Below are 13,590 nucleotides of genomic sequence, written 5' to 3'. Positions count from 1 at the left end.
CCTTTATTATAGATGCTGCAGCACTGGGTCCCTTTATTATAGATGCTGCAGCACTGGGTCCCTTTATTATAGATGCTGCAGCACGCTTTATTATAGATGCTGCATCAGTGGCGCTAGTAACAGCAACCTCCTTTTGTTGCTCTTTGTACAGTTTCCTAGACTCAGTCAGGAACGTTCTCACTCCATTTAGCTCCACTCTAATCTTGAGGTGCGTTTCTTTAAAACATGCATCCAATCCCCTTGATCCCTTAAATAACTAGACCAATCATATGCTTCAATGTGCCGCGGCTCAAATTGCTGTGGCAAGACAGGACAATGATAGAGGTTCCGCTCGTGATGTTAAATTGCAGGCGCAGCCGCTTCGAATTCATAACGATTTGGAGCACAGATGAAAAGTTAACGTGCTGTGTCTCACAGCCAATGTGTGACTAATTAGAAAAATAAAAGGAGTACTTTTCAATGCCTGAGATTTAAGAGGTGTTCTATGAGAGCGTGAGAAGAGGGTCAAATGTGTGTGTCTCACAGCCAACGCATGAGAGTTGGCAGTTCTGTTAGGGTAATGGTTAGGGCCAGGGTTAGGGTTAAGTTTAGGGTTAGGACAAGAGTTAAGGTTAGGGTTAGGGCCAGGGTTAAGGCTAAGTTTAGGGTTAGGATAAGAGTTAAGGTTAGGGTTAGGGCTAGGGTTAGGGTTAAGGTTAGGGTTAGGGTTAGGGCTAGGGTTAGGGCCAGGGTTAGTGTTAAGTTTAAGGTTAGGATAAGAGTTAAGGTTAGGGTTAGGGCTAGGGTTAGGGCTAGGGTTAAGGTTAGGATAAGAGTTAAGGTTAGGGTTAGGGCTAGGGTTAGGGTTAAGGTTAAGGTTAGGATAAGAGTTAAGGTTAGGGTTAGGGCCAGGGTTAGGGTTAAGGTTAGGGTTAGGATAAGAGTTAAGGTTAGGGTTAGGGCCAGGGTTAGAGTTAAGTTTAGGGTTAGGATAAGAGTTAAGGTTAGGGTTAGGGCTAGGGTTAGGGTTAAGTTTAGGGTTAAGATAAGAGTTAAGGTTAGGGTTAGGGCTAGGGTTAGGGTTAAGTTTAGGGTTAGGATAAGAGTTAAGGTTAGGGTTAGGGCTAGGGTTAGGGTTAAGTTTAGGGGTTAGGATAAGAGTTAAGGTTAGGGTAGGGCCAGGGTTAGGGTTAAGTTTAGGGTTAGGATAAGAGTTAAGGTTAGGGTTAGGGCTAGGCTTAGGGTTAAGTTTAGGGTTAGGATAAGAGTTAAGGTTAGGGTTAGGGCCAGGGTTAGGGTTAAGTTTAGGGTTAGGATAAGAGTTAAGGTTAGGGTTAGGGCCAGGGTTAGGGTTAAGTTTAGGGTTAGGATAAGAGTTAAGGTTAGGGTTAGGGCTAGGGTTAGGGTTAAGTTTAGGGTTAGGATAAGAGTTAAGGTTAGGGTTAGGGCTAGGGTTAGGGTTAAGTTTAGGGTTAGGATAAGAGTTAAGGTTAGGGTTAGGGCTAGGGTTAGGGCTAGGGTTAAGTTTAGGGTTAGGATAAGAGTTAAGGTTAGGGTTAGGGCCAGGGTTAGGGTTAAGTTTAGGGTTAGGATAAGAGTTAAGGTTAGGGTTAGGGCCAGGGTTAGGGTTAGTAGATAGTTATTTCAAAATAAAGTGTTACCCAGCACTGAATATCCACACAGGGATGAGAAATGCTGTAGTGCCGTTTCACAGCAGAAATATGGTAGCCCACAGCTGACTGTGGTCTAATATTAGTAACAGTGAGGGGTTTGAGGGGTTTTGGAATGGAGAGAATATAAGGGTTCTAATGTGTTGCCATGGTTAATAGTAGGGTTTCACTTAGCCAGATGCTGTTCTCTATCAACCTCATGTATTCATAAATGGTTGGTTTTTAATCAAAAAATTTCTCACATTTCCAATGCATCAAAAGTTAACGGAAAACATCATTTCTGGGATGATATACCCGCAGACGCAGAGGATTTATTTTTAATGTTCACTTTCTTTCTCTCCAGTGCCTGAAATCACAAAAGTGACCAGAGTGATTAAAGGAGAGCCAACAGTCACCAAGGTAACAAGGGTCATCGAGGGCGAACCCACTATCACCAAGGTAACCAGGGTCATCGAGGGCGAACCCACTATCACCAAGGTTACAAGAGTCGTTGAGGGCGAGCCAACCTTCACCAAGGTGACAAGGGTCATCGAAACGGAACCCACTGTAACCAAGGTGGTTGTCGAGGGTGAGCCCACATTCACTACAGTGACGAGGGTGATCGAGGGAGAACCAAGCATAACCAAGGTTACCAGGGTCATCAAAGCACAGCCTTCCATCACAAAGGTCACCAGAGTTATAGAGAGTAAGTTCCATTATTAACCATTGGTGGATGGGGAGCTACTGGTGAGTCACAGCTTGCTTGGGTCTTGGGCTGGTGTATCATTATTAGGTAGGTCAGAGTAACAGGTTTGGTTTGGTTTCCATGTATTGGTAACATTGCTGTCGAAAATAGTTCACCTCTCTCTCTCTCTCTCTCTCTCTCTCTCTCTCTCTCTCTCTCTCTCTCTCTCTCTCTCTCTCTCTCTCTCTCTCTCTCTCTCTCTCTCCCTCTCTCTGTCTCTGTCTCTCTGTCTCTGTCTCTGTTCTCTCTGTCTCTCTCTCTCTCTCTCTCTCTCTCTCTATGTCTCTCTCTCTCTCTCTCTCTCTCTCTCTCTCTCTCTCTCTCTCTCTCTCTCTCTCTGTATCTGTCTCTGCTCTCTCTCTCTCTCTCTCTCTCTCTGTCTCTGTCTCTGCTCTGTCTCTGTCTCTCTCTCTGTCTCTCTCTCTCTCTCTCTCTCTCTCTCTCTCTCTCTCTCTCTCTCTCTCTCTCTCTCTCTCTCTCTCTCTCTGTCTCTCTCTCTCTCTCTCTCTCTCTCTCTCTCTCTCTCTCAATTTCAATTCAATTCAATTTAAGGGCTTTATTGGCATGGGAAACATATGTTAACATTGCCAAAGCAGGTGAAGTAGATAATAAACAAAAGTGAAATAAACAATAAATCTTAACAGTGAACATTACATTCAGAAGTTCCAAAATAATAAAGACATTTAAAATGTCATATTATAAATATATACAGTGTTGTAACAATGTGCAAATAGTTAAAGTACAAATGGGAAAATAAATAAACATAAATATAAGTTGTATTTACAATGGTGTTTGTTCTTCACTGGTTGCCCTTTTCTTGTGGCAACAAGTCACAAATCTCACTGGTGTGATTGCACACTGTGGTATTTCACCCAGTAGATATCAGAACTGGGTTTGTTTTCTAAGTCTTTGTGGATCTGTGTAATCTGAAGGAAAGATGTGTCTCAAATATGGTCATACATTTGGCAGGAGGTTAGGAAGTGCAGCTCAGTTTCCACCTCATTTTGTGGGCAGTGTGCACATAGCCTGTCTTCTCTTGAGAGCCAGGTCTGCCTATGGTGGCCTTTCTCAATAGCAAGGCTATGCTCACTGAGTCTGTACATAGTCAAAGCTTTCCTTACGTTTGGGTCAGTCACAGTGGTCAGGTATTCTGCACACGGTGTACTCTCTGTTTAGAGCCAAATAGCATTCTAGTTTTGTTTTTTTGTTAATTCTTTCCAATGTGTCAAGTAATTCTCTTTTTTTTGTTTTGCTCATGATTTGATTGAATATCTCTCTCTCTGTTGCTATCTCTCTCTCTCTCTCTCTCTCTCTCTCTCTCTCTCTCTCTCTCTCTCTCTCTCTCTCTCTCTCTCTCTCTCTCTCTCTCTCTCTCTCTCTCACTCTCTCCTCCCCATAGCTCACAGTGGTTCCTCAGATGGAGGGCTGGAGACTGACGGAGACATTAAGAGGATTATGGAAGAAGGTCAGTAAAGATGTAATATTTCATACTTCAATAATGGATGTAATGTGTTATATATTTATATCCATGTATTTATATTTCTTTATATAAAGAAAGTCTTTCATGAACTAACACTTGACTTCCCCCTACTAGCTCTGACTGATGATAGATACTTTATTGAGGAAAAATGTACTTACTGTGTCTGTGATACGTGGTTGTCCCACCTAGCTGTCTTAAGATGAATGCACTAACTGTAAGTCGCTCTGGATAAGAGCCTCTGCTAAATGACTAAAATGTAAAATATTTAAATGTATATATATATATATATACGGATGTTTTTTTTTTTACAATATACCTTATAGACATCAATATGTGATAACATTATATAGACGTCAATGTATGATAATAATATATTGATATTAATGTGTGTAAATTAACAATATCAATGCGAGAAAAGGTTGTTTCCTATATCGATGGAAAACATGCCTGTTATTGCCCACATAGCTGTTGAACATGTTCATCTCAGTTGGTCATGAATCTTACATACATGACCTAGGCATGTTGTACGTGGCATGTTCATGCAATCCATCACGCTGAGTATGTACTATGTTCAAATGCTGTGGAGCGGTTTAACATTGGTGCGTTTCCAAAATGCTTTTGGAAACTGTTGAAGGTGCTTCTGTTCCCAAAGCCTAATGTTTTTACTTGACGTTGGGCTATTTTCAATCAATCAACAATGTTTTCTTGTTACTAGAAGAAAGGTATGTGTTGGAAGAATCTGACACACAGTTCATAATCTAACCATTCCTTCCTGCTTAGCACTTCATGTAAAGAGATGACGTGTTGCGATTGACAACCAACATCCCGATGGAAGTCACAGTGTTGTACTACATTTGCGGTTCCAGGTTTATGTGACAAATTATCGCTAGCAGACGATAGAGCTCTGTGTTGCACCCATGTTGTGGCGATTGTTCTGCCAATACTGTGGCGCAACGTAATTGTCTAACCAGCAACCACAACTGCAGGATGTATGATGACTTTGCGATGTTTGGGTCCCATGATTAGAAGTGTCTAAGGTAAAGAAGTTTCTGGAGAGTGAGGTTCATATTCTCCAGGAGGAGGAGATCAAGAAACTCATAGAGGGAGGTTAGTCTGTCGGAGACGTAAACAAACAAACAATTGACTGATGGGTGGCATGACAACCGCATGTATACATCATCCGTTGCCCCGGGCAACCAACAGGGCTGTGTCTCCTACCGCCCCTCTTTGTAACAAGCATCCCATAATATGAAAACTGATACAGTTCCCTTGTGGCAACTTTTCTTTTTGAGGATTGTGAATATTTAGCCTGGCAAAATTATTTAGGGACACATTGTTTTATGAAGATTAAAGTTTCGGAATTAAAGGCTATTATTCTTGACTTCAAAATGCTCCAAAGTGCAGCTAATAACATTCATACACCTACAATTGAATTTTATATTATGATATATAACACTATTTGACTAATCAGATATAAGTTGGTATGGGATCCTAAACCCAGAAAACAAAGCAATAAACCCAATCCAAAGTGAAGAGAAAGATGAATGGTATTCTCTGCACTGTGTCTTGGCTGTGAGTGGACCTGCATGTGTCAATCACCTGGAGGTTTCAGGGCTAATTGCACTGTATAACGGCAGATTCACCCCTGCTCTCTGTAGCTAAGAGCAGAAGACTTATTCACAAAGGAATAGTGTCCATTAAAACCCTGTTATTGAGATCTAGTCTATCTTCCAGAAATGTATTTTACTTCTGAAGCTAGATGGAGCTAAAATTTGAATCAATAACATTGTATGCTGGGGTGTATCTGTCAAAAAACAGTCTCACTAAGGCAATTGTTTGCCTGTCCTACCCTGTTGTTTTTTATTGTAATATTGTTTTTTTTGTCTGTGCAATATTCTCTGACTGAAATTGTGGCCCTGCCAATCATCTATACATGTGAATGTCTAAATATTCACGAGCCCATTTCTAATTGGTAAAACAACCATTATAGATAGACGAGACAGTTTTAATGGCATTAGTAATCTTACCGCTGTGATGCTGGCTGACCACTATAGTGGTGGCAGTGAATCAGAAGACATCATTTATAACAACATATAGGGGGCGTCCCAAAGGGCACCAGATTCCCTATAAAGTGCACTACTTTTGACCAGGGCCCATAGATCTGGTCAAAAGTAGTGCACTTTATAGGGAATATAATAAAAATAATAATTTATTAAACTTTTATATTGGGAATAGGGTGCCATCTGAGATGCAATCTTAGTAATGATTGGGTACACTGACATCCCTAACACACAGCTCTCTGTATTCATAGGCCACATTTTAGATAATGCATTGGACAACCTCCATACACTACTCCAACCTCCATACACTACTCCATCCTCCATAAACTACTCCATCCTCCATACACTACTCCAACCTCCATACACTACTCCAACATCCATACACTGTTCCAATCTTCATACACTACTCCAACCTCCATACACTACTCCAACCTCCATACACTGTTCCAACCTCCATACACTACTCCAACCTCCATACACTACTCCAACCTCCATACACTACTCCAACCTCCATACACTGTTCCAACCTCCATACACTGTTCCAACCTCCATACAATACTCCAACCTCCATACACTACTCCAACCTCCATACACTACTTCAACCTCCATAAACTACTCCAACCTCCATACACTACTCCAACCTCCATACACTACTCCATCCTCCATACACTACTCCAACCTCCATACACTACTCCAACCTCCGTACACTACTCCAACCTCCATACACTACTCCAACCTCCATAAACTACTCCAACCTCCATACACTACTCCAACCTCCATACACTACTCCAACCTCCATAAACTACTCCAACCTCCATACACTACTCCAACCTCCATACACTACTCCAACCTCCATTCACTACTCCAACCTCCATACACTACTCCAACCTCCATTCACTACTCCATCCTCCATTCACTACTCCAACCTCCATACACTACTCCAACCTCCATTCACTACTCCAATCCTCCATACACTACTCCAACCTCCATTCACTACTCCAACCTCCATACACTACTCCAACCTCCATTCACTACTCCATCCTCCATACACTACTCCAACCTCCATACACTACTCCAACCTCCATACACTACTCCAACCTCCATTCACTACTCCAACCTCCATTCACTACTCCATCCTCCATACACTACTCCAACCTCCATACACTACTCCAACCTCCATACACTACTCCAACCTCCATACACTACTCCAACCTCCATACACTACTCCAACCTCCATTCACTACTCCAACCTCCATACACTACTCCATCCTCCATACACTACTCCATCCTCCATACACTGTTCCAACCTCCATACACTACTCCAACCTCCATACAATACTCCAACCTCCATGCACTACTCCATCCTCCATACACTACTCCAACCTCCATACACTACTCCATCACAACTCCTGTCTAGTTGTGTAGGCTGCAAGTATTTATCTGGTTACAGTCCAGACCAATGGTTGCGTCCTAAATAGCACCCTATTTCCTACATAGTGCACTACTTTTGACCAGGACCCATTGGGAATGTGGTCTCATTTGGGACATACCACAAGTCTAGGCAGACATGGTACTGGCCCAAAAGACATGAAACGATTCATTTCTCAGAGCCACATTTTAAAATACATATTATGTTGTAGTCCATATTCTGTTTTATACATTAGTTTGAGCGAGACCAGATACTAATGTATGAAAAATGTACGCACTCACTAACTGTAAGTCACTCTGGATAAGAGCGTCTGCTAAATGACCAAAATGTAAAATGTAAAATGTAATGTGAAACATGGTGGTTTGTGGGTATGTTTTTTCTGTCTGTCTGTCTGTCTGTCTGTCTGTCTGTCTGTCTGTCTGTCTGTCTGTCTGTCTTTCTGTCTGTCTGTCTGTCTGTCTGTCTGTCTATCTATATGCCTGTATAATTTCTGCTCTGATGGGTTATGGTGCCTGGTGTGAATTGTGAATGGATTAGCACAATTCTGTAAGGGTGCTATGTGTGTGTGTGTGTGTGTGTGTGTGTGTGTGTATGTGTGTGTGTGTGTGTGTGTTAGCGGTGGTGGAGTAGGAGACAGAGCCAGGTGTGTGTACTGTATCTGTCTGTCTGTCAGTACATGTTTTTAAGTCATTACATGATTTCAACACCCCTCCACCCTTCTCCACTGCTGCTCTTAAGGTGCAACCGGATACACAACAGTCACCAAGTTCATCGAGCCTCAGGTCATTGAGGGTAGGGCCACCTTAAATTAACTCTCTTATGTCTACCTCGTATGTCTATCATCTCTTCTTATTAATGCTTGGTAGTTCCTGCTCTGCCCGGAGACAACACATAGCCCCTAACCCTTCAGTGTTTACAGACAACACATAGCCCCTAACCCTTCAGTGTTTACAGACAACACATAGCCCCTAACCCTTCAGTGTTTACAGACAACACATAGCCCCTAACCCTTCAGTGTTTACAGACAACACATAGCCCCTAACCCTTCAGTGTTTACAGACAACACATAGCCCCTAACCCTTCAGTGTTTACAGACAACACATAGCCCCCTAACCCTTCAGTGTTTACAGACAACACATAGCCCCTAACCCTCCAGTGTTTACAGACAACACATAGCCCCTAACCCTTCAGTGTTTACAGACAACACATAGCCCCTGACCCTTCAGTGTTTACAGACAACACATAGCCCCTAACCCTTCAGTGTTTACAAACAACACATAGCCCCTAACCCTTCAGTGTTTACAGACAACACATAGCCCCTAACCCTTCAGTGTTTACAGACAACACATAGCCCCTAACCCTTCAGTGTTTACAGACAACACATAGCCCCTGACCCTTCAGTGTTTACAGACAACACATAGCACCTAACCCTTCAGTGTTTACAGACAACACATAGCCCCTAACCCTTCAGTGTTTACAGACAACACATAGCCCCTAACCCTTCAGTGTTTACAGATATGAAGAAAGTCGGATACAGGTGTATACCAAAATGGCGGAAGGTTCCACGTTGGATTGTGAGGTGGACTCATCACCATTTTGCTTACAAACCTGACTCCTTCAGATCTGCAAACACAAAACAGTAGTATATAGGACCAGAGCTAGGGGTCTTTATTCTACAGTAGGATATAGGACCAGAGTTAGGGGTCTGTATTCTACAGTAGGATATGGACCAGGGTTAGGGTATGTTTATGTACAAGAACCTGAATTCTACAGTATGAAACGGTATCGGTGGAATCCATACATCCGCCATTTTGAGTATAACAGCTCCAGTTTCCTTCCGCAGGCCCAGATTTCGCTAAGATCACCACCATCCATGGCAACCCGGAAATGATTGACCAAGAGTCAGAGAGGATCACCAAACTAATCCAAGGTCAGAACCTAACTTGAGATAAATCAAGTTTTCTGGCCTCAAGGCAACTTCTAATCATCACCTCAGCATCGTTTCATCTCTGTTAACCTTCTCTGTTAACCACCTCCGTTAAGCCTAATTTATACCGAAGCACACAACGCAATACCACAATTAGTTATTCTTTCATTGTGTACTTGCATAAGGTATAGATTAGGTTTTAGGCTAAATGATTTCAGTTTGAGTAATGTATTGTTATATCTCTCTCTCTCTCTCTCTCTCTCTCTCTCTCTCTCTCTCTCTCTCTCTACAGATGAGGCAGTAGGGGACAGTTTGAGTAATGGATTGTTTTGTCTCTCTCTCTCTCTACAGATGGAGGCAGTAGGGGACAGTTTGAGTAATGGATTGTTTTGTCTCTCTCTCTCTCTACAGACGGAGGCAGTAGGGGACAGTTTGAGTAATGGATTGTTTTGTCTCTCTCTCTCTCTACAGATGGAGGCAGTAGGGGACAGTTTGAGTAATGGATTGTTTTGTCTCTCTCTCTCTCTACAGACGGAGGCAGTAGGGAACAGTTTGAGTAATGGCTTGTAGGGCGGCAGGTAGCTTAGTGGTTAAGAGCGTGGTGCCAGTAACCGAAAGGTCGCTGGTTCTAATCCCCGAGCCGACTAGGTGAAAAATCTGTCGAGGCACTTAACCCTAATTGCTCATGTAAGTCGCTCTGGATAAGAGCGTCTGCTAAATGACTAAAATGTAAATGTTATCTCTCTCTCTACAGATGGAGGCAGTAGGGGTGCCCCGGCCAAAAGATCTCCAGGTAAATAAAGAGATATGACAACACATCAGTGAAATGACAACATGTTGGTTAACACTGATAACCTCCCTGTTATACCCACGTACTGTATATCATCTTGGTTCTCTGTCTCTTCACTCTCTTCTTCCTGTTTCTATACTTTTCTTCCTACCTCTCTTCTTCCTGTTTCTTTACTTGTCTTCCTCCCTCTCTTCTTCCTGTTTCTTTACTTGTCTTCCTCCCTCTCTCCTTCCTGTTTCTATACTTTTCTTCCTCCCTCTCTTCTTCCTGTTTCTATACTTTTCTTCCTCCCTCTCTTCACTCCTTTTTACTCTCTTTCTCTACTCTTTCTCTACTCTCTTCACTCGCTTCACTCTCTCTTGTTCCCTATGTCTCTCCATCTCCTTTTCTAAAGCTGGAGTTAGGAGGAGGAAGGCAAGGCTGGTGAGACGCCATAACAACCGAAACTCACGCCCAGCCCTGACCCGTCCAAACCAGCTAAGACCAGTCCAGACCAGTTCAAGCCAGTAAAGACCAGTCCAGACCAGTCCAAGCCAGACCAGCCCTTCCAGATCACAATAGAGGCACTGCCAGGAACACACCAAGATACCCAACAACAACACTTTCTATGTTCCCGACACTTTTCCTACATTATATGTTTTAAAAATGCTAAGAGAATCAGTTACCCTACATGATATGTTGTAAAAATGCTAAGAGAATCAGTTACCCTACATGATATGTTTTAACGATGCTAAAATAATCAGTTACCCTACATGTAAGTAATATATGTATGCAAGGAAATTAACTTTTAAGAACTTTTATGAACTTTTACTGTGGTGCAGATGTGGTAGAACATTTGAAATAATATTTCTACCATGGAAAGGATATGATATTTGTTTGTTTGTTTTTTGTTGAGTTTAAATGATGGCTTGATCGGGAAGACATTTTGTATGCTTTATTATGGTGCTGGCATTCTGTATTATGGATTAATCTTGACCAATTGGAATGAAGCATTATGTATTATAGATGCATCTCAACCAATAGGAACTAAGCATACTATTACAAATGCATCTCAACCAATAGGAACTGAGCAATACTAATGCTGTACATTATCTAAACTTAACAACCAACCAAATGTTATTGTTTTTTTACTTCTTAAAAAATGATCCCTGTTTCGATAGTTTAATTCTGTATCTGAATCGACTATTTTCTGATTTCCTGTTTTTGTTGGTTTGTGTTATTGTTTGAGATCTTTTAACAAGGCTTGTCGCTGTTAGAACTGTTGATGTTAAGTTGTACAATAATGCCTACGCAATCTACGCACCTTTTTACCTCTGTGTTGTTTTGGAAATAAATGTTCAATAAACGTTACAGTTGAATGTGAAGATCTTCTTGGTTTTTCATCATATTTTTTACCGGTATGTTTGGTCATATAAGATAATTTCTGGAAATCCTGGTTGGAAGAATTCAGATCACCCGCCTATTCCCTCCTGATTCCAGAAATCTTCCAACGCAGATTTCTAGAAAACCTGGGAATTTTGGGAAACCTAAAGACAGGGCTCTACTGTCAGCTCTGTGACTCCACTTGAATCATCTGACTAAGGGACAAGAGAGGACACGGGCTAGTCCCAGCATTTACCATAAGTGTTATCTTAGTGAACATCAGGGAAATTGACTTTAAAAGGCACATTGTTGACAGTGCAGTGTGCTTGTTGACATTGTGCAATTGATTGAATCCTAGCTATAGTTCTCCTCACACACTCACAGCTCATAAATGGATGGGCTTATAATAATATATAATATGCCATTTAGCAGACGCTTTTAGCCAAAGCGACTTACAGTCATGTGTGCATACATTTTCACGTATGGTTGGTCCCGGGGATTGAGCCCACTACCCTGGCATTACAAGTGCCACGCTCTACCAATTGAGCTACAGAGGACCACATGGTCTTGGAACCATGTGACATCAATCTGCTTGGAACATTGTGACATCAGTCTCCTCGGAATCAGAACTTCAGACGCCGATGACATTGTGAGAAATAGCAGCAGATCATCAAAGCATTATGAAGACCATTGCATCACTGACAGATGCTTTGTGTCTGTATCGTCACTGACAGATGCTTTATGTCTGTATCATCACTGACAGATGCTTTGTGTATCTCAGCGGCTTTTATTGTTGTTGCTAAATGTGTTTTTGTTGACGCGTTTCAATGTGTTTATTTGTTTTTGAATACAGATGTAGGATCTTAATTTGAGCCAATTTGCTACAGCAGGAAAATAATCCTGCAGCAACAGCAAATGTGAATTATTATGTGGATTATAATTAATGGACATTTTTGTACTACAGGTTTTACATTTCCTGCATTGCAGAAAAGTCATCCTGCAACAGTCCCCGACAAATTAAGATCCTACATCTGTACTGTGTAATGTTTTTCCAAAATGTATTTTGTTTAGTTTCTAATGCATGGTGTAATTAAATTCACAAGATACATGTGTCATAGTGGACAGTCTGTTGTAGTTCGAAGCCAAGCTGCAGCACATCTGTTAGTGTGTGTGTGAGTGAGTGAGTGAGTGAGTGAGTGAGTGTGTGTGTGTGTGTGTGTGTGTGTGTGTGTGTGTGTGTGTGTGTGTGTGTGTGTGTGTGTGTGTGTGTGTGTGTGTGTGTGTGTGAGAGAGAGAGAGAGAGAGAGAGAGAGAGAGAGAGAGAGAGAGAGAGAGAGAGAGAGAGAGAGAGAGACAGAGAGAGAGAGAAGAAAATAAATGAATAAGGTATTTCTTTGATGACTGACATGCAGATCTAAACTCTCCTGTTAGGGCTTGGATAAACATCCTACACTACTGCCTGTGCTGGGTGGGTGGTGTTCATGGAAGGCTGCTGCCATTCTGTCCACGCATGGCTTGAAAATACAGTCTCGTCTGAAAAATTTGACTTCAAAAACAGACTCTAAAAACACATTTTGGAATTTTATTTTTTAGTCATTTAGCAGACGCTCTTATCCAGAGCGACTTACAGTTAGTGAGTGCATACATTATTTTATTTTTCATTCTGGCCCCCTGTGGGAATTGAACCCACAACCCTGGCGTTGCAAACGCCATGCTCGACCAACTGAGCTACATCCCTGCCAGCCATTCCCTCCCCTACCCTGGACGACGCAGGGCCAATTATGCGCCGCCCCATGGGTCTCCGGGTCGCAGCCAGCTACGACAGAGCCTGGATTCAAACCAGAATCTCTAGTGGCACAGCTAGCACTGCGATGCAGTGCCTTAGACCACTGCGCCACTCGGGAGAGTGTTATTATACAGTGCGTATTGTTTTGTTCCCAAAGACAGGTGTTGTTTTTTCAACAGTTATAAATGTCCTGCTGTATCGCGTTGGGGAATTTCAATAACACCGTTTTCCTGACAGTAAGATGGAATGGACACAATGGGTGTCAGAAATGACATTATTCACTATATGGCTTTAGTCCAAAGTAGGGTACTAGATAGGGAATAGGGTGCCACTTCAAACATAACCAGTGTGTCCAACTTTGGATTGGCTCGTCTGATTCAGAG

The 13,590-nt window shown here is 42.1% G+C and overlaps 1 protein-coding gene across 1 annotated transcript in view; it reads left to right on the top strand.

Moving 5' to 3' along the window:
* LOC121542054 (periostin) overlaps positions 1–11,423 on the top strand; it is a 74,675-nt gene extending 63,252 nt beyond the window's left edge. Inside the window, exons 18-24 of the mRNA XM_045208241.1 lie at positions 1,993–2,334; positions 3,773–3,838; positions 4,880–4,960; positions 8,081–8,134; positions 9,186–9,272; positions 10,024–10,062; positions 10,454–11,423. Coding sequence (XP_045064176.1) covers positions 1,993–2,334; positions 3,773–3,838; positions 4,880–4,960; positions 8,081–8,134; positions 9,186–9,272; positions 10,024–10,062; positions 10,454–10,569 — 785 coding nt within the window. The 3' untranslated portion in view covers positions 10,570–11,423. The remainder of the gene's footprint in view (positions 1–1,992; positions 2,335–3,772; positions 3,839–4,879; positions 4,961–8,080; positions 8,135–9,185; positions 9,273–10,023; positions 10,063–10,453) is intronic.
* The last annotated feature ends 2,167 nt before the right edge of the window (positions 11,424–13,590 follow it).

Source organism: Coregonus clupeaformis, chromosome 27, assembly GCF_020615455.1.
Source record: "Coregonus clupeaformis isolate EN_2021a chromosome 27, ASM2061545v1, whole genome shotgun sequence".
Taxonomy (NCBI): Eukaryota; Metazoa; Chordata; class Actinopteri; order Salmoniformes; family Salmonidae; genus Coregonus; species Coregonus clupeaformis.
This window is presented reverse-complemented; position numbering and strand designations above follow the sequence as displayed.